The 17,731-nt window shown below is 39.3% G+C and overlaps 2 protein-coding genes across 5 annotated transcripts in view; both read right to left on the bottom strand.

Moving 5' to 3' along the window:
* Positions 1-806: 806 nt before the first annotated feature.
* On the bottom strand, positions 807-8,112 carry pgrmc2 (progesterone receptor membrane component 2). Its single transcript, XM_077539178.1, has 3 exons — positions 7,499-8,112; positions 3,186-3,341; positions 807-2,382 (listed from the first exon to the last, which is right to left on the bottom strand). The coding sequence occupies exons 1-3, from the start codon at positions 7,863-7,865 to the stop codon at positions 2,276-2,278; spliced, it is 630 nt and encodes a 209-aa protein (XP_077395304.1). The 5' UTR covers positions 7,866-8,112; the 3' UTR covers positions 807-2,275.
* A 610-nt stretch (positions 8,113-8,722) lies between these two features.
* The window catches only part of LOC144031528 (la-related protein 1B-like), a 31,102-nt gene continuing 22,093 nt past the window's right edge, over positions 8,723-17,731 (bottom strand). For 3 of the 4 annotated variants that reach the window (XM_077538781.1, XM_077538782.1, XM_077538784.1), the window contains 7 exons: positions 17,505-17,674; positions 16,250-16,356; positions 15,436-15,596; positions 15,199-15,343; positions 13,307-13,416; positions 13,101-13,228; positions 8,723-11,762 (listed from right to left, as the gene is read on the bottom strand). In XM_077538781.1, coding sequence (XP_077394907.1) covers positions 11,541-11,762; positions 13,101-13,228; positions 13,307-13,416; positions 15,199-15,343; positions 15,436-15,596; positions 16,250-16,356; positions 17,505-17,674 — 1,043 coding nt within the window. In that variant the 3' untranslated portion in view covers positions 8,723-11,540. The remainder of the gene's footprint in view (positions 11,763-13,100; positions 13,229-13,306; positions 13,417-15,198; positions 15,344-15,435; positions 15,597-16,249; positions 16,357-17,504; positions 17,675-17,731) is intronic. The other variant, XM_077538783.1, reaches the window with a different exon arrangement.

The following is a 17,731-nucleotide window of genomic DNA, read 5'->3' as shown; positions in this document are numbered from 1 at the left end:
TCAAACTACTCACTTATTAGCCGCACGACAGAAAGACTTCCTCTTTTACTTTCGGCTTGTCGTTTTATCGGGTATATGCCACGGAGGAGGCGGGATGTGATTTTGCACATCCGTTTATTTCCGGTCAGGGTTGCGAACGCGCAACCCAGGTGCACAAAGTCGGAAGCACAAGTATTTTTGACGCAGCCCACACGTCGCAAACCGAACCGGAAACAAACTGTTGTGCAAAAAACAGTCCCGCCTCTTCCGTGGCATATACCCCATAGGTAGCTACTAAGGAAATTGGCAAAACAAACAAAAAAAAACAAACGACATTAGCAATTGATTACTAATAAGCTACGAACACGGTCATCAAATTAAAAAATGACTCATCTGTTGAAGTCTACAGAGAACTGGAAAACGTCAGAATAACAATACTCCCATCTAGCTGCATTTACAGTACTTATTGGTACCGCCTAAAATTAGCAACCATGCATTAGCATGTTAGCATCCGATTGCTAAAAATCACATCTGCTTGGCTAACATTTAATTCACTGCATTGCCCTGTATGGGGTAGATGACACGGACTTTTGACTTTCGGGTTACATACATCAGCGCTGTTTGCGGCAATTGCTGGCCGCGTTCCAACACTCGCACCCCCACCGCACACGTCGCGAACCGGAAGCGGAAACAACGCTGATGTGTGGAAACCCGGAAGTCGCGTCTCCTCCGTGCGCTGAGCATTTCCCCGAATTCCACTCCCGGTTATCACACTTTCACTCAACAATTTACTTTTTTTTTGGTAGAGGCAAACAAACCAATCAGAGTCAATTCTTAACCAAACCATTTATTTTATTTTGCATGAAGAAATCCCTTCCTGCCTGGCACGCAAACACACACTCACACGCACGTTCACACACGCACGCACTCAGCTGACATTAAATACGTAACACGGTGGCAAAGGGGCCCAACTCGCGGTTGTGTTGCGCATGCTTGAAGAAAACCATGGATATTGTTTATTATGTACACCGTCGGCAACATTGCCCCAAACTAATGCTGCATTAAAGGATAGTCGGAAGTGGGACTTTTCCCAGTTCAAACCAGGAACCGTGTACGGGAACGCCACCTTGAACTCGGAAATTCCACTTGCAAGTCGGAAATAAAAAAGGACCCCGACTTCACCGGCGGACGACAATGTGACGTCACTCTAAATGGCACAATTTACTCGAGTATAAAACTAGATAGCTTTCTTCATTCATAAATATTGGACATAACTCCACGTAACGCAACATACGTGACAGTATCGCCGCTATCTCCCTGCATGAAAATATACGTTCAACTACTTAACTGTATGGAATGCTTATGAAACAAGATTAAAACTATAAATGAAGCAAAATTGCAAAAAGGTATTTTTTCTAGGAGGTCAAAATGAGTTTTGAGGACCCAAATAAAAAACAATTTTTCACGACCCGCCATTTTGGTTGTTAACGTTCGCCTCGAACGCTTTCAGGTTGGAACTGGGAAAAAGCAACTCTGATATATCCGACTTCTGACCATCCTCGAATGCAGCACACACACACACACGCATCAAAAGTGGGAGGGGAGATTGGGGGGGTGATTTGGCTGAAGAAAACGAAAGAAAAACAAAACGACATGAAGATGGCAGTAACACTGACTGACTGACTTGAGTCCTAAGCGCTAGTTATTTACAAGTCGGTAACTTGGACTAATCAGCGTGTGCCTTTTTGGGGAGGGGCGGGGGGCGGGGCTTCTCCACCAGGGACGACAAAGCAAATAAGGCACGACTAATACTTGGACCATTCAGTTTTCAAAAGGGGACCACGAGAGGGTTTTTTTTTTTTTTTTTTTTGTCTACAGACTTGTAGCCGGCTTGTAAACAACTGAATCGATTGATTAGGAACGCCAATCAACTTCCCTTTAACCCCGCCTCCCTGATTCTAATAATCCCCTTTCCCAAATTCCCCCCCCTTCATACGAGAGTGGACATAAACAAGGGGAGAGCGCTGCCCTGCCTCGCACCTTTGGTACTGCCACACCAAAAATGATTGATTGACAGATGGACTGATTGACAGGTCGTCACAAGCAAAGTGTTGATGTGAGCGAGAGAGTAAAAAGAACAAGTTTTCCTGAAGCCCGTCCACGAGGAGAGGGGAGAGAAGGGAGGCCCAAGATGGCGGCGGTCCAAGGGGGTGTGGGTGGGATTTGAGGTGGAAGGAAGGAAAGAAAGAAAGAAAGAAAAATAAAAGAAAGAAAAAGAAAGAAAGAAAGAAGTCAGTCATTCGTGTTTGGGGTGTTCCTTGATATCTTTGACGTCCTCCTCGTCCGTGTACTCGGACGGCTCGTCGCCGGGCTTCAGCAGCCGGCCCACATAGTCGTACTTCTCTGAAACAGATTAAAAAACACACGACACTTTCAGCGAGACACAACATGCCGGTAGAAAATTCTAACACACTCAGGTTACACCAGTAAAGAAAAAAAATCAGGGGGGGAAAAAAAAAAACACAGGTAAATTATGACCCACAAAATCACCCTAAAAATAAAAATCAATTGGATTATTAATTATTATTAAATAAATGTGTGTGCGTCTATATATATATATATATATATATATATATATATATATATATATATATACACACTGTAAATCAAAGCAAAAATTTTCAATTATAACATGAAAAACATTCAAACAGAATAAAATAAAATATACAAAAATAAAATAAAAAATAAACCATATGAAAAAATGTTAAAATTGAATTTTCAAATTATGGGAATTTTTTTATATAGTTGAAGATTTATGACATAAAATACAATACTGGAACCATATATAGTATTATTATAATTATATATATATATATATATATATATATATATATATATATATATATATATATATATTTTTTATTTTTTTTTTGAAGCATTATTACATTTACCGGTACATAAGCATATTTTTCCTTTCTTTTTTTTAAATTATATTATGTTTTTAATGAATGAATAGTCGCGGGCTTCATTGTAATATAGGTGTAAAAAAAATGAAAAATGAGTTCAGCAAATTGCAAGGTTGCGGTACGTTGTTTTTAAAATTATATTATGTAACTTTTTTTTTTTTTTTTTTTTATGAATGAAAGGTGATGCTTTGTGTGACGTTGAAAAGACGGTGAGGTGTGAAATATGCGGGGCGGGGTTACCCATGAACTGCATCTCCCACTCTCGGACGCTCTCCATTTCCACAGCGCTGAGGTCCGACAGGTCGTCGTACTCGTCCTTCAGGGCGTCTTTACCCAAGCAGAAGGTGGCCAGGCCTCGGGACGCGTCGCGACCCGCAAAGATCCCGTACGGACCCTCTGACGAAAATACAAAAACTGATCACAAATCCCCTTTATCAAAATAGCGCTTCTCATTATGTTGCCGCCATCGGCACAAACTCTTCAAGTTGGAAAGGGCGTGTCACAGTTCTGCTATTTTTGGTGTCAAAGCATCTCAATTTTCGGTTCCCGTACCGTATGGGGCAGAGTAACACATCAGACGTGACACAGTGTACACACTAAGGGCTGCACAATATATTGAAAAAATATCAATGTCACGATATTGGCTTCTGCAATATGCATATAGCAAAGACATGCAATAAGTTTGATATGGAATTTTATACCTTTATCTGAATTTGACCAGTCAGACTGTCAGGTTTACCTGTTTTGACATTTATTAAACAGGACAAAAAAAGGAGAGAAGACACTCAATTCAAAGCTCGAGAGGAGAGGAGAGTAATATTCACTACTGCACAGTCTGAAAAAAAAAAATCCCCTCCTCACCATCTCTTTTTATTTGGTTTCCATGCCCCTAGTTCTATGGGTGTTCCAACCCTAATAATGCAAATGCAAAACATAGTTGGAACACAGTGTACTTAACAAAAATGTGCACTGCCATCCAATAGTTGAACATTATCGAGAGGTCATTACAATTAAGAATACATACATTGAGTTGGATTATTTTGTCGCAAGAAAAAAAAAATTTCATTAGATAATAAAAATGTCATTACTTTCGGTACATGTTAAATATTGCAATAATATCGATACCGCGATGTTCAGCAACTATATCGCATGTTTTTCCAATATTGTGCAGCTCTATTCTGTTTACCTTTAAAGACGAGTTAAAATGCTCGAAATCGGCTTGCAATGTGGGGGTTGTTTTTTCTTTGATAACGTGTGGCAGTCAAAGCGATAAAAAAATAAAATAAAATACATTTCATTTAATTTTGTGATTAATACAATATGACGCTAGAAGAGAAACGCGAAGTGCAACTTTGGCCTTCAGATTGACGCAAAATCATTTCACTTTGTGATTGTTTTAGTTCTACACATAATTACCTTAATGTGAAAACTCCACTTGCCTGACCATTCTAACAAGTCGAAGGCTAAGCACGTCTCTTACAGCAAATTCAAAAATCAGACAAAAAAGGAGAGAAGACACTCAGTCCGAGGAGAGGAACTGACTGATACAATTCACTGCTGCACTCTCTGGAAAAAAAAATTCTCACCCTCTCCTTTATTTGGTTTCCACGCCCCTAGTTCCATGGATGTTCCAACCCTAATAATGCAAATGTAAAACATAGTTGGTACACAGTGTACTTAACGAAAATGTGCACTTCCATCCAATAGTTGGAAAAAAATGAAATTTTCATTAGCTCATAAAAATGTAATTTCTTTAGCTACATGTCAAATATCGCAATAATATCGTTATCGCTATATTCAGCAACTACATCGAGTGTTTTTCCAATATCGTGCAGCCCTAGCACACGCATCGCGTCAGTGAAGCGCGTGTCGTTATCAGCGTCAAGATTAGATGTGCCCAAAGTGTGAAGATAAACATTTGCTGACATGTTTTTCCATCTGCACACTCCACAAAAGAGATAAACGCCATACTTGATGATTAATCTCATTCTCACTTTAGCTGAAAGATTTAAAATAGATTCGGAATAGATACGGAACAAACAAAAATATTTATAGATATGAATGCAGAGTGAAGGTACATCAAGTGTTAATAATAAGCGCCAACTCGCATTCCTGCGCCGGAATGCGCTGTGAGGTGTCTTTGCTCTTTTTAGGGAGCGTTTCTTAGCATTAATAAAAACAAAACAAAAACAAAACAAAGTTTCACCTATTCATTATTGAGCGCCTGCGACGACATGTGGGAATAGAATCCAGTCTGGAAAATACGGCGCTGAGAGGACACATTGACTCAAAAGTAGTTTCATTAACCTTTTTTTTTTTTCCCTGTTTAAATCATTCCCAACTGCAATCCAATTTCAATTCAAGCTTTCATAATAGGGTTCATGGAAGGTTTGGAGTTACAAAATGGGTTACAAACCTGGGTTAGAATTTCAAAGTAGAGTTTCAAGCTAGTTTAGGGTTCCTTGTAAAAGGTTACCATTTCAAAGTAGACTTTCAAGGAAGCTGTTGGGGGTTTTAAGACCGTGCCGGTACCAGATGTGATCGGGCTGCCAGATCGTATCGGGATCGCCGAAAGAACACGTCCCGCTACAGCAGTACTTCTCAATTATTTTCTGTTATGCCCCCCGAGTAAGAAGAAAACACCCCCCCCCCCCCCCCCCCCAGTATCATTTGTCTATAAAATTGTTATAAGCACACCTCTGCATTAACACTGTATCCGTATTAACGTATAAGAGAATAAAAAAAGAAAGAAATATGGACCAACTTACAAGAATAGCTTTATTAACTGTAACAGAAAAGATTTAAAGTGCATCTGAAATTCAAAAATAAAATTAAATCCTTAATTAAACTATAAACATTTTTTGACTGACCATATCAAACCATATGATATGGAAAAATAAAATTACATAAAATCAATAAATAATAATGCATTCAAACTGATCACCAACATTAACTCAGGAGCATAATATTTAAAAAAAAAACTTTAACCTGCAAAACAAAAATATATATAATAATTTGTGCAGATTTTTTTTTTTGCTGTGTGCAAAGCGCTCATGCTCAGTGCAAACAAAACCCCTACACCACCGAGCGAATGCTCCCTGCGCACACTCTGCCAATAATGAGCGCACCCCCCCCCCCCCTAATGTAGTGGAGGAGCAATTGCACTTTATTCTAGGACAGTAAAAAAAATAAATAAATAAATAAAAAAATAAAAATAAAAAGCATGTTCCCAAGGTCAAACGCGCCCCCCTTGATGGAGCCTCGCGCCCCCCTGGGGGGGCCCGCCCCACTATTTGAGAAGCACTGCGCTACAGGATTGTGAAGAAAATATTAAAGATGTAATTTAAATAAACTGTACGGACTGAAATTGTATAAAAAAAAAAAAACTAAAAAAAACAACAACAAATAAACCTAAGAATATAACCGCAAAATAGATTGAATAAATGATAAATACAGAAAATAATTGTCTCAGATGTGACGAATATAGTCAGGTTAGATTGTTAATATGCTCCTATTATGATTAAGACTGCTTTTATTGTGGTTATTGATTTGTGAACAGCTAAAAAAAAGAAACCAAACCGAACTAACTTCGTTAGCACCGCTGTACTGACATCACCGGCAAGCACGAAGGCACTTCAATCCTATTTCCCCACCACCCACTCTTAAAGTATTACACTTTTGTATTTTTAGGTTTATTTAATATTTTTACAATTGTAGTCCACAAATGTTATTTTGAACAATTGTAAAGGACAATTGCCAGACAATCCTGTAGAGTGGCGTCATCTGCAGGCGACCCCGATACAAGCTCGGCCACCCGATCACATCTGGCACCAACGGCAACCGCCAACACGTCAAATCGTGTGCACAGTGCACGTCCACAGGCTAACGTTCGCATTCCCAACTCGAACTTGGCGCCATTGGCTCGGTTTTGTTGCCACAATCGTGCGTTTTTGGAAAGTGTGCTTTGTTGTAGCACGTTCACGAACGTCCAGGTGCTGCTTAGTAAGACATCCCGTTCCCGTTTAGAAGAGGGGAAATCTCAAAACGAAATGAACTGAAAGCGCCATATAAATAAAGATGACTTGACGAGAGCCCTGAGATTCGCGGAGCGCGTTACGCCCAACTGTTGCCACGTAAACAGAAACATTTCTCATTTCTAAAAATACATTTCAAAGCGCTTATACAAGAGCAAACGTCAACAAAGTCACCGGGTGGTCACGCTAACCAGTTAGCACCTAGCAATCACCATTCAAAACAAGACAAAAGCCCCACAAACAACGCTATTCACGAATTTAGTTTACGCCTAATTGTTGCCACGTAAACCATCACATCGCGTATTTTTTCAACACAAATTTTAACGAGTTTAGACGCGCGCTCTAACGCCAAAAGTCTCAGGGTGGTCGTGCTAGTTCGTTAGCTCAAAGCTAACCCCGATTCAAAACAAGACAAAAGCCCCCCAAAATAACGAGCGAGGCTAGCCCGAGATTCACTAAGCTACTTTACGCCCGATTGTCTGCTTGAAGACATGGAAGCGGCGAAAACGTCCGCGTTACCTTTCCCGTAGAAGTTCTTGCCGCTGGTCACGTCGAACACCTTCATGTTGACGGCCATGAGGATGCGCGGATTCCGGAGCCCGTCGTACTCGCGCAGCTGCTCCAGCGTCAAGTCCCGCCGCCTCATCTTGGGAAGCACCGAGGCCTGGTCGCCCGGGGCCGAGCCGCCCGCGCCGAGCCGCCTGGCCCAGCGGCGGTAGAGCGCCACGCACGCCGCCAGCACGAGCAGCACCAGGGCGACGTTCAGCAGCATTCCGCCGAGGCCGAGGCCACCCGCGCCGCCGCCGACTGCTTCCTCCGCCGCGTCCTGCTGGCCGCCGCTGGTGTCGAGTGGAGCGCTCGAGCTGTCTCCATCGTCCGCCGCCATACTGCACGGTTAGCGTCTACCCGCCCCTGGACCCGTGGCGCGTTCAATGTTGTCGGGAAAAAAAAAAAGCGTCACGGCTTTGCGAGACCGGGATTCCCTTTATCTTCAACGTGGTATTTGAGGACCAAAAGAACAAAACAAATCACGAAAACATTAAAAAGATTAAAAAACAAAACAAAACAAAAAACATATTGATAAGACATCGTGGAAATAAAGTATTTATACATCGTATTTCTGGGGTACGTTGAAACATAAAAAAAAAAAAAAAAAAAAAAAAAAGACTCATCCGGGGACTACGTAAACAAAAAAAAACTTTATTAGTAATTCGGCGTGACTTCTTTGCCTTTAACTTATCAAAACACCACTCTTCACTGCTTAGATTTATTTTACATTAAAAATCAACTCAAAATCGAACACACTGCTGTCAAAACACATCAAATCCTCTTCATGTAAGAAGTTGTAACTATTCTGACATTTTTGTTGCTCGACGACGCTGGACGCGCAATGTCTAGTTTTTACGAGGATTAATGAAGGCAGCACGTCACCCGCCCACTTTTGCCGCCACCTGATGTATGTCCTCATTTATGTATGTCCTCATTTAGCACCCGTACTGCCAAAATAACGACCGATTCAGTTCATTTAGTCTACGCCAACACAATCTTCCAATTAACTTTCAGAAGGCATTTTTAGAAACAAATATTTGGATTAATGTCATGTTAATATTTGTTGTGTTATACAATATTTCATCCTCTGATCTCACTTGGCACAAAACGATGCATTTCAGGTTTGATGAGTCATTCATGAATCAACTCACAAAATGGCTGATAAAAAAAAAAAAAAAAGAGCTGATCACAACGTACATTTATACAATCATTTTTTATTAATTTTTTTTTGTATTTTTACAGTACAATTCAAGATATTAACATGCATTACTTTATCCCCCCCAAAAAACACTCAAAAAATAAAAATAAAATAAAAGCTACCAATCAATCGCTTCCTAGAATCAAAAGGAATAACTGAATAGCCAAAGATTTTTTTTCATAGTATTTACATTTTTCTTCTCATTCAACTCTAAAAGCTCAAATTTAAGTCCATTGAAGCAATAATGAAAATAAAGCAATTGAAGTGCTCTCTAAAAGCACCAAAAAAGCCTCAAGCGTAACGTCAAGTAAACTTTGAGCAAAAAAAAAAAAAAAAAAGTAAAAATACTTTAAGGTTTTCTTTACGTGGCTAGCTCAAACCCATCATTCCAGCAGAAATTAATCAATAAAGCAGAAAAAAAGCCATGACAACACCATCAATCAAGTCGGTAACCAAGAGAAATAAATTACTTATTTTTTTTACGGCAGCGTATTGCGTTCACTTGAAAAAGGAAAAACAGAACTGTTTCTGACAAATTTTTTGGGGGGAGCTTTGTTTTTTGTTGTTTCTTTTAATTACTTTTTTAAGTTTGTCTTTGTTTTACTACTTTTTTTCTGTCAAAAAAAAATATTTAAAGAAAAAAAACGGAAAAGATTATTCTGTTTTACTGAATATTTTTTTATGTCATAAAAAATATTTTTTTTTAAACGGAAGAAATTATTCAGAAAAACGGATACACGCACACCCACACACACACACACACATTTCAACAAGATGGCTGCCCAGTGAGTTCAACAGCCTGCACTAGACTAGCGTGTATGGGCTATCGGCTCTCCAGTAATATATACAGATTGGCTGTCTGCAACAGGCCACTTGGAGTTCAGAGGTAAAAAAAATAAAATAAAAATACTCAGAAAAACAGAAGTTGGTGCTCTGTTTTTTGGCATATTTTTTTTCCCTTTAAAAAAAAAAAATATTCAGAAAAAAAAATACAAATATATATATATATATATATATATATATATATATATATATATATATATATATATATATATATATATATATATATTAGGGCTGTCAAAGTTAAAGCGTTAATAGATTAATCACAGAAAATTGTCGCATTAATCACGTATTAACGCAGTTTAATCGCACTATTTTTTTTCGAGCACACTTGAGCCTTGAACGTAACCACGGATGGTTACCTTGAAGGCTGCGCAGGTCAGTGATGAGGTCAATGCACGGCATTTCCTACGCCTGCTGTTCCAAAATTTGCGGGGTGACTCCAGTTGGTGGTAAATTTCACTTTAAAAAAACACCCCGATGGGACTTGAGTAATAAAAAGTAATTTGAGTTTAATTAATTAATAATTGCTGAATTGCACCCAATTGATATGATGCTGTTACGTTTTGAGCAATACACGCATGCATGCAATTGCGTACATGCATTTAATCAATGTTTGCAAATGACATTCAGATAATAAAATGCGTTGTCAAAATATTACGGTATTATGTATTTATTTTATATTAGGCGAATACGCAAGTAATTTAGCTGATTAATCGTGATTAATCAAAATGAAAAAGTGTAAATCAGATTAAAAATGTTAATCGTTTGACATTATATATATATATATATATATATATATATATATATATATATATATATATTAAAAAAAAGGGCTGCACAATATATCGAATAAATATCGATATCGCGATATTGGTCCTTGCAATATGCATATCGCAAAGGCATGCAATAAGTTTTATACAGAATTTTATGCTTTTTATATGAATTTGACCAGTCAGATGTTAACTAAAATGTGCATCGCCATGCAATAGTTATAAATTATCAAGACATAATTACAATTAATTAACTAAGATTACATTAAGGTTGCTTATTTTGTCGCATGAAAAATGTTTTTCTTTCATTAGATAATAAAAATGTAATTTCTTTAGGTACATGTTAAATATCGCAATAATATCGATATCGCTACGTTCGGCAAGTATATCGCATATCGCATGTTTTTCCAATATCGTGCAGCCCTATATATATATATATATATATATATATATATATATATATATATATATATATATATATATATATAGTGTGTGTGTGTGTATAAATAAATCAGAAAAAAAAAATGCCGTTTTGAGTATTTTTTTCTGTTTTTTGAAATATTTTTTCCAGTTTTTTGGAATAATTTTAATTTTTTCTGTTTTTCTGATGATTTTTTCCTCCTGTTAATCTGAATATTTTTTCCCCCGTTTTTTAATTTGATTTTTTTTATGACAGAAAAAATATTCAATAAAACAAAAAAAATTTCTGTTTTTTGGAATTTTTTTCCATTTTTTTTCCTCCTGTTTTTCTGATTTATTTTACCTGGGTTTTTTTTCATGACAGAAAAAAAATAAAAATATTCAGTAAAACAGAAAAAAATATTAAAAAAACAAAAAAAAAAACAGGAAAAAAATAACTCAAAAAACAAAGCTACCCCCCAAAAAAGTTAGGAAAAGTTTGTTTGTTTTTTCTTTTGAAGTGAATGCAATACACTTCCGTACTTTTTAAAGCTTTGTGGGTGGCATAAAATGTATTTGAATTAAAAGTGTCGACTTGATTGTCACAATTAAAACGCCATCCATTTTCTTTTAACTTTAAAAAACGAAAAAAAGGACATTTAAGACGGGGGCGGAAGAGATTAAGGCACAGGAGAGAAGCCACCTTGGCGGTTGACAGATTACGTGACCAGCGGTCGAGTTTGGCAAGACGACGTAAACGTTTTTTTTTTTCATTGACAAATCAAGACGCGCTTCGCCATTTTCATTCCGTGCTCTTCTTCGCCGCTTTGTGCTCGTCCGCCTTCTTCTTCTGGGATCCTCCGCCGTCTTTGTGGTGCGTCGCCGCCGGTGCTTTGGATGACGACGACGCAGACGCCTGCGCCGCTTTTGAGGTAGAGTTGGAGGGATGACGCCGACGCCGGGCCTCGTCTCCCGCCGACGACGCGTGGCCTCTCCTCCGGCCTCCTTCCTCTCCCAGAGGGGGCTGCGGGGAGGGGGTCAATGATTATCATCGCGTTACACTCATGTGAGGATAAAAACACAAAAGAGAAGCAATGTGGTCTTCTGGGACCTCGTCGCTATCCAGAATGACATTCAAGGACCCGATTGGAGCATAAAATACAAAAATCTTTTGTCCGTGGACTTCCGGGACCTGGTGCAATGATGCTACTTTCCTCTGTGAGCTTCCAGGACCTTAACAATTTCCTGTTTCCTCCCAACCTAGCTAGGAAAAGGATTCTTTTGAAGTCGCAAGGCCGCCATATTGCTCCTCCCAAGAAACGTTTCCCGGCATACGATCCAAAACATTTACAGGATCCAAATTGGAGAATATTTGAGACAGTACTTCGTAGAAACAGGATGATTTATGGCGTTTTAAATTTGTTAAAGATAAACAAGAGGACTTCAGACATTTTACCACTTTCAGTGAAACAACCCCCTTCACTACTGTTTTACAGTACTGGATTTTGACTAATTTTGCAAAGCCCACAGAATATTCTGTTCTATCGCTGTAAAAACATGTAACCCACCAAAAGAATGATTAAGAGTCTCTTCTTTCATCAGGGAAAAAAAAAAAGCGTTTATCTGTTTATGTTTTGCAGCAATTATCATTAGAATATATCTAAGTTTCATAATTATTCACATTCTTGGTTAAAACAATGTCAAAAAGAGCTTGTTGCAATATGACCCTGGTTGATCTCGTACACTCTGCTGCCACTTGCTGGCCGTATTTGTAATAACTACCATTCTCCAAACGTCCCGCCTCCAGTTCAGAGGCTGCATCAATGCTCTTTTGTATGCTCTAGCATAAAAAAAACAAACATATAAATATGTCTTTGCGAGCATGCTAATATTTAAAATAGAACGTGTTTAAACATTTTTGGCAGCAAATGAGGTTTACAAACGTAAACTTGTATAGTTATTATTATTATTTTTTTAATTAAAGAATTCTAACTGTAGTTCAACAAAAGATGCTTCTGCCAAATCTAATATTGGGGTCTAAGTAACTGAGCAATAAATAAAATATTAAATAAATAATAATATATACATTTTTTTTTTTTCATGAGCATCCCAGCATAAATCCCCCACCCCACCTCCGGCGTTATACTAACTGCCTACGAGCGGTATATGTCTCATCTGTATGTATACCATATAGTTTATGCAGTAGTCTGCTCGCGAGATGGGAGGAACAAGATGGCCGCCATGTGACTTCAGCAGCTTGCACTGGCGTGTATGTATATTCAAGTCAGTGGATCTGACCTATCACCGGTGTGTCCTTCAAAGACCTAAGCCGGTTTCTGTACAACCGAGACTCGCCACTCACCACCACCCTGAAGTCTTCCAGGTTCTTGAACTGGGAGAGGTGCTCCTGAAGTTTGGGGTCGATGGTGTGATTCTTCATCTTGGAGTACTTGAGGAAGGCCCAAAACTTCTCCAGTCCATACAGCTGACCTGCCAGTCACGTTTTAACACACTACATTTGAACAAAAGTAAGCGGTGAGCGGCGGCGGGCGAGGACGCGTTCACTACCTCTGTCAAAGTCCCTCAGGGTCTCTTCCTGGAAGTCCTTGAACAGGTCCAAGCGGAACCGCTTCTCCAGGCCGTAGCTGTAATACCGGAACAGGCATTCCAAGCCGTACCTGCAACACGGAGGTCAACTAATGCATAGACTACTCGTGAAGACCGCCGATACTCTGGTTCTAATGCTGCATTCGCGGATTGGTCGGAAGTGGGACTTTTCTGAGCTCAAACCAGGAAGTGTGTACGGGAACGCCCCCTTGAACTCGGAAATTCCACTTGCGAAGTCTGGGGAAAAAAAAAAAAAGCACCCCGACTTCACCAACGGACTAGAAGTGACGTCGCTCTGCAAAATGGTAACACACAATTTACTCAAGTAAAGTGAAAAAAAAACAAACTCTGCTATATCCGACTTCCGACCATCCTCGAATGCAGCATAATACCAGGAAGTAAACTGCACTCTGTGGCTGACAGAACATTAAATTGTGTATGAATTGCATCTTTCGCCATGCTCTGATGTGGCCACAAAACGCAAAAAAAGTTGACCTCAAGGTTGCTACCAATACGTAAACATTTATTTACTAACTCAGTTTGAGGGGTGTGATGACATTTCCGCATTCCGTTTATTTGCAGTAGGGATAGACCGATTATCAGTTGCCGATATTTGGCATTTTGACAAATATCGGCATCGGCCTTTTTTAACGAATCTGAAGGCCGATAAAGTGGGCATCTCACTGAGCGGTGAATGCTTGCGAACGTAATAAAATTTAGAGTTTTCATCAGGATTTGAAAGATATTCACACACCGTTTTTACAAAACCATTTTTGACCATATTCAGGCAATTTTTACTGTCTGCGAAAATCTTTTGAAACCCTTTACAAATCCAGACGAAAACTCTAAATTAGCTACTTTCGCAATTCTTGCTCAGGGAGATACAGGAAACTTTTCATTTATGGATTTATTTAAAAGGGATACTTGACTCATTGAACAATTTTCAGCAGTGAAAAGTTCATACTTTGTCCAGGATTAATTTTCTAACTTCATAATTTTTCATGTCCAATTAATACATTGTAAACTATTTTTTTCTCTTGCTGTCAACTGATGATGACGACATCACCTGTGTTGAGGAAGTAGTTAACAACCAATCATGGCTCAGTTTGTTGACCAACCCCAGAAAACAGGTGAGCCATGATTGGTCATGACCTAGTTCCTGAGCACAGGTGATGTCATCATCAGTTGACAGCAAGAGAAAAAAATAGTTTACAATGTATCAATTGTACATGAAAAATAATGAAGTTACAAAATTAATTCTGGACAAAATATGAACTTTTCACTGCTGAAAACTGTTCAATGAGTCAAGTATCCTTTAAAAATAAAGTTTAAGGAGTTCCCATTGTCTGCATTTTTTTTTTTTGTAAAGTGGAAATTTAACCACATTAATTAGACAAAATATTCACTTTTTACTGCTGAATATGGCTTCAATAAGTCAAGTATCCCTTTAAAAAGGATTTAAATAATAAAATGAAGAAATGATGTGGAAATTTTGGAAAACTATCTCCAGTAAAAAATCTTTAAGGGGAATATTTACTTGCTTAGTTTTTTTAAAGTAACTTAACATAACACATGCTGATGACTCTGGAAGCTCCCTGCATTTTATTTTATTTTTTTTTACAATTTGTTTTCAATTTTTTGTCAATTCGTCATATGATTTTTTTTTTTTTTTTATAAATCGGACGAAAATAATTTCTCCTTGACTGAGAACAAATATCGGCTTGAAATATCGCTTATCGGTCTCCTTGACTACTAATTATCTGTATCTGTATCAGCCTTGGAAAAAAAAAAAAAAAGGATCGGTCTATCGCTAATTTGAAGAGGTGGCCAAATATTTGAAGCCATTAGGTCACCTGTAGTTGTCTTTGGCGTCCTCCAACGCGTACTGCTTGAACTCCTCGTACATCTTCCTGTTGAAGTTGTCCCTCAGGAAAAAAGACCAGAAGCGGAACAGGGTGTTCATCTCCTGCGATTGGCCGACGCCCAGCCGCTTACGCTCTGACCGCAAATAAGCAAACGGACGCCGCATCACGGAAAAAGAAAAAGGGGAGGCCAAAAAAAAAACGTCAGCGGGTTTTCGTTCTCAGTACCGTTCAGGCATCGCCGTCTGTACTTGTGGTAGCCTTGCTGCGTGAAGCCGTTGTCCCGCAGCAACTCGTGCGACGGGTGCCAGAACTTGGGCAGCGATTGCGGCGTGCAGCCGTAACTTCCTGTCGATGGGGCTCCTTCCGAGGGCGACGCGTTGGAGCTGCTGTGTGGGAACGAGGGCGAGAGTTGAGTTCATGGACGCAACGGCTTGAAAACTCGATGAACAAAAAGTTTTTCCCCTTCATTAGAAAAAGCAAATAACGTTCAAAACTAGACTAAGTGCAATTTCTGGAGAAATTGTGTGGGAATGCTGAAAGCTGAGTGCTAATAGCTGAATGCTAAGATTTGAATGCATGTGGAATGCTTATGAAGTAAATTGAGAGATAAATTATGAAATTCTAACCTCCTGGTTACTGGACAATGAGCTTTACCAACTGTGCCACCGAGCAGTATCAGACACCTGGTAATGATAATGATATGTATGGAAGTGGGCGTGGAAAGTGATACTTAGAAAAAGTTCAATGTCTGTCCAATTGAAAATGAATGGGGGGAAAAAAAATATAGATATTACAAGTTAAATTGTGGAAATATTGTAAGTAATATGGAATCAAGACGATATATATACCACGGGAGGTGTGAATTTTTGAAGCTAGTTGAAATTTGAACAATGTAAATTGGAAGTATTTTGTGGGAGTGGTTACGCGGCAAAAAAAGTGTGGAGAATAAAAGTCACACTAACACATGTGGGAATGCTTCAGCACAACTAAACTCTTGCTAACCGGCCGGCATCAGCTCCAAAGAAAATGTCCGCCGTACCTGATTGAGGCGGAACGGGGCCGGTGTTCGCGCGAGTCCATCACCCAGCCGATGTGCGCCTCGTGCGGCGGGTTGGAACTGTGCCGAGTCTTCTTCTTCCGGGGCATCTGCAAGATGGGTAAAATCATTACGTTGGAAGCTAATTTCGAAGTTGAACATTGGAAGCTAATATGTTGAAGCTAATGTTTGACTTAACATTAGCGATAACATTTCTAATTTCAGACGCTAGCATTGAAAGCTAACGTAGGAAGTCATCTTTGCAGAGTATTAGCGATAACGTTGGAAGCTAACTTCAGAATCTAACATAGGAAACTAACCTTGGATGCTAATGTTGAAGTTATCGTTTGAGTGTATGTCAGAAGCTAACATTGAGCTTTCTCAGCTCTTAAGTTCGAGGTAACATCGCAAACCGGAACCTAACAAAGGACATAACATTGGAAGCTTATGTGAGAATCAAAATTTGAAGCTAACATTGCTATCGTAATGTTCAACGCCAATTTTGGAATCGACAGTGGGAAGGTAACATTGGCGCTCAATTCAGAAGCTAATGTTGGACTTCCTTAGCTCTAATGTTAGAAGCTAAATTTTAGAATCCAACATTGCTAATGTAATGGTGAAAGTTTATTTTGAAATCCAAAGTGGGAAGCTAACATTGGCGCTCACGTCGGAAGCTAACGGTCTTCCTTAGCGCTAATGTTAGAAGTCAACTTCAGAATTTAACAAAGCTAACGAAGATAACATTGCCAAGTAATGTTGAAAGCTAATTTTTGAATCCAAAGTGGGAAGCTAACATTGGCACTCACGTCGGAAGCTAACGTTGTTCTTCCTTAGCGCTAATGTTAGAAGCAAACTTTGGAATCTAACATTGAAGTTAACACTGCTAACGTAATTTTGAAAGCTTATTTTTGAATCCAAAGTGGGAAGCTAACATTGGAGCTCATGTCGGAAGCTAATATTGGTCTTCCTTAGCGCTAATGTTAGAAGCTAACTTTTAAGTTAATGTTGGTCTTAGCGCTAATGTTAGAGATAATGCTAGAAGCAAATTTCAGAAGTTAACATTGAGCGCTAACTTTGGAAGCTAACATTGTTAAACTGATGTTAGAGGTAAAAAATTGCAAGCTGACTTCAGAAGCCATATGTGAAAGCCAATGTTAGAAACTAACGCTTGTGTTACGTCGCTGATAACATTGAGCGCTAACGTTCGAAGCCAACTGATCGTCACGAGGTCGTGGCTTGATCCTCTCGTCGACCTCACCTGCCCGTCCACGGCGCCGCTCTCCTTCATCACCGGGTAAAAGCGCGGCGCCTTGGTGGGGTCCTGGCGCCCGGGGGTGCGCGGCGTCCTCGGGGTCCTGGCTTGGTGGCCGCTGGGCGACTCGGGCACCGTTTTGGGCAACGAGCGAGCCATTTCCGTCTCGCTGGGCACTGGAAAAAATGCTGAGTGTTACGTCCGCACAACAGTTCATCCAGCAATGCGTGCTT

This window comes from Festucalex cinctus, chromosome 12 (assembly GCF_051991245.1).
Source record: "Festucalex cinctus isolate MCC-2025b chromosome 12, RoL_Fcin_1.0, whole genome shotgun sequence".
NCBI classification, from domain to species: domain Eukaryota; kingdom Metazoa; phylum Chordata; class Actinopteri; order Syngnathiformes; family Syngnathidae; genus Festucalex; species Festucalex cinctus.
The sequence above is the reverse complement of the archived record's forward strand: the minus strand, read 5'-3'. Positions and strand labels throughout refer to the sequence as shown.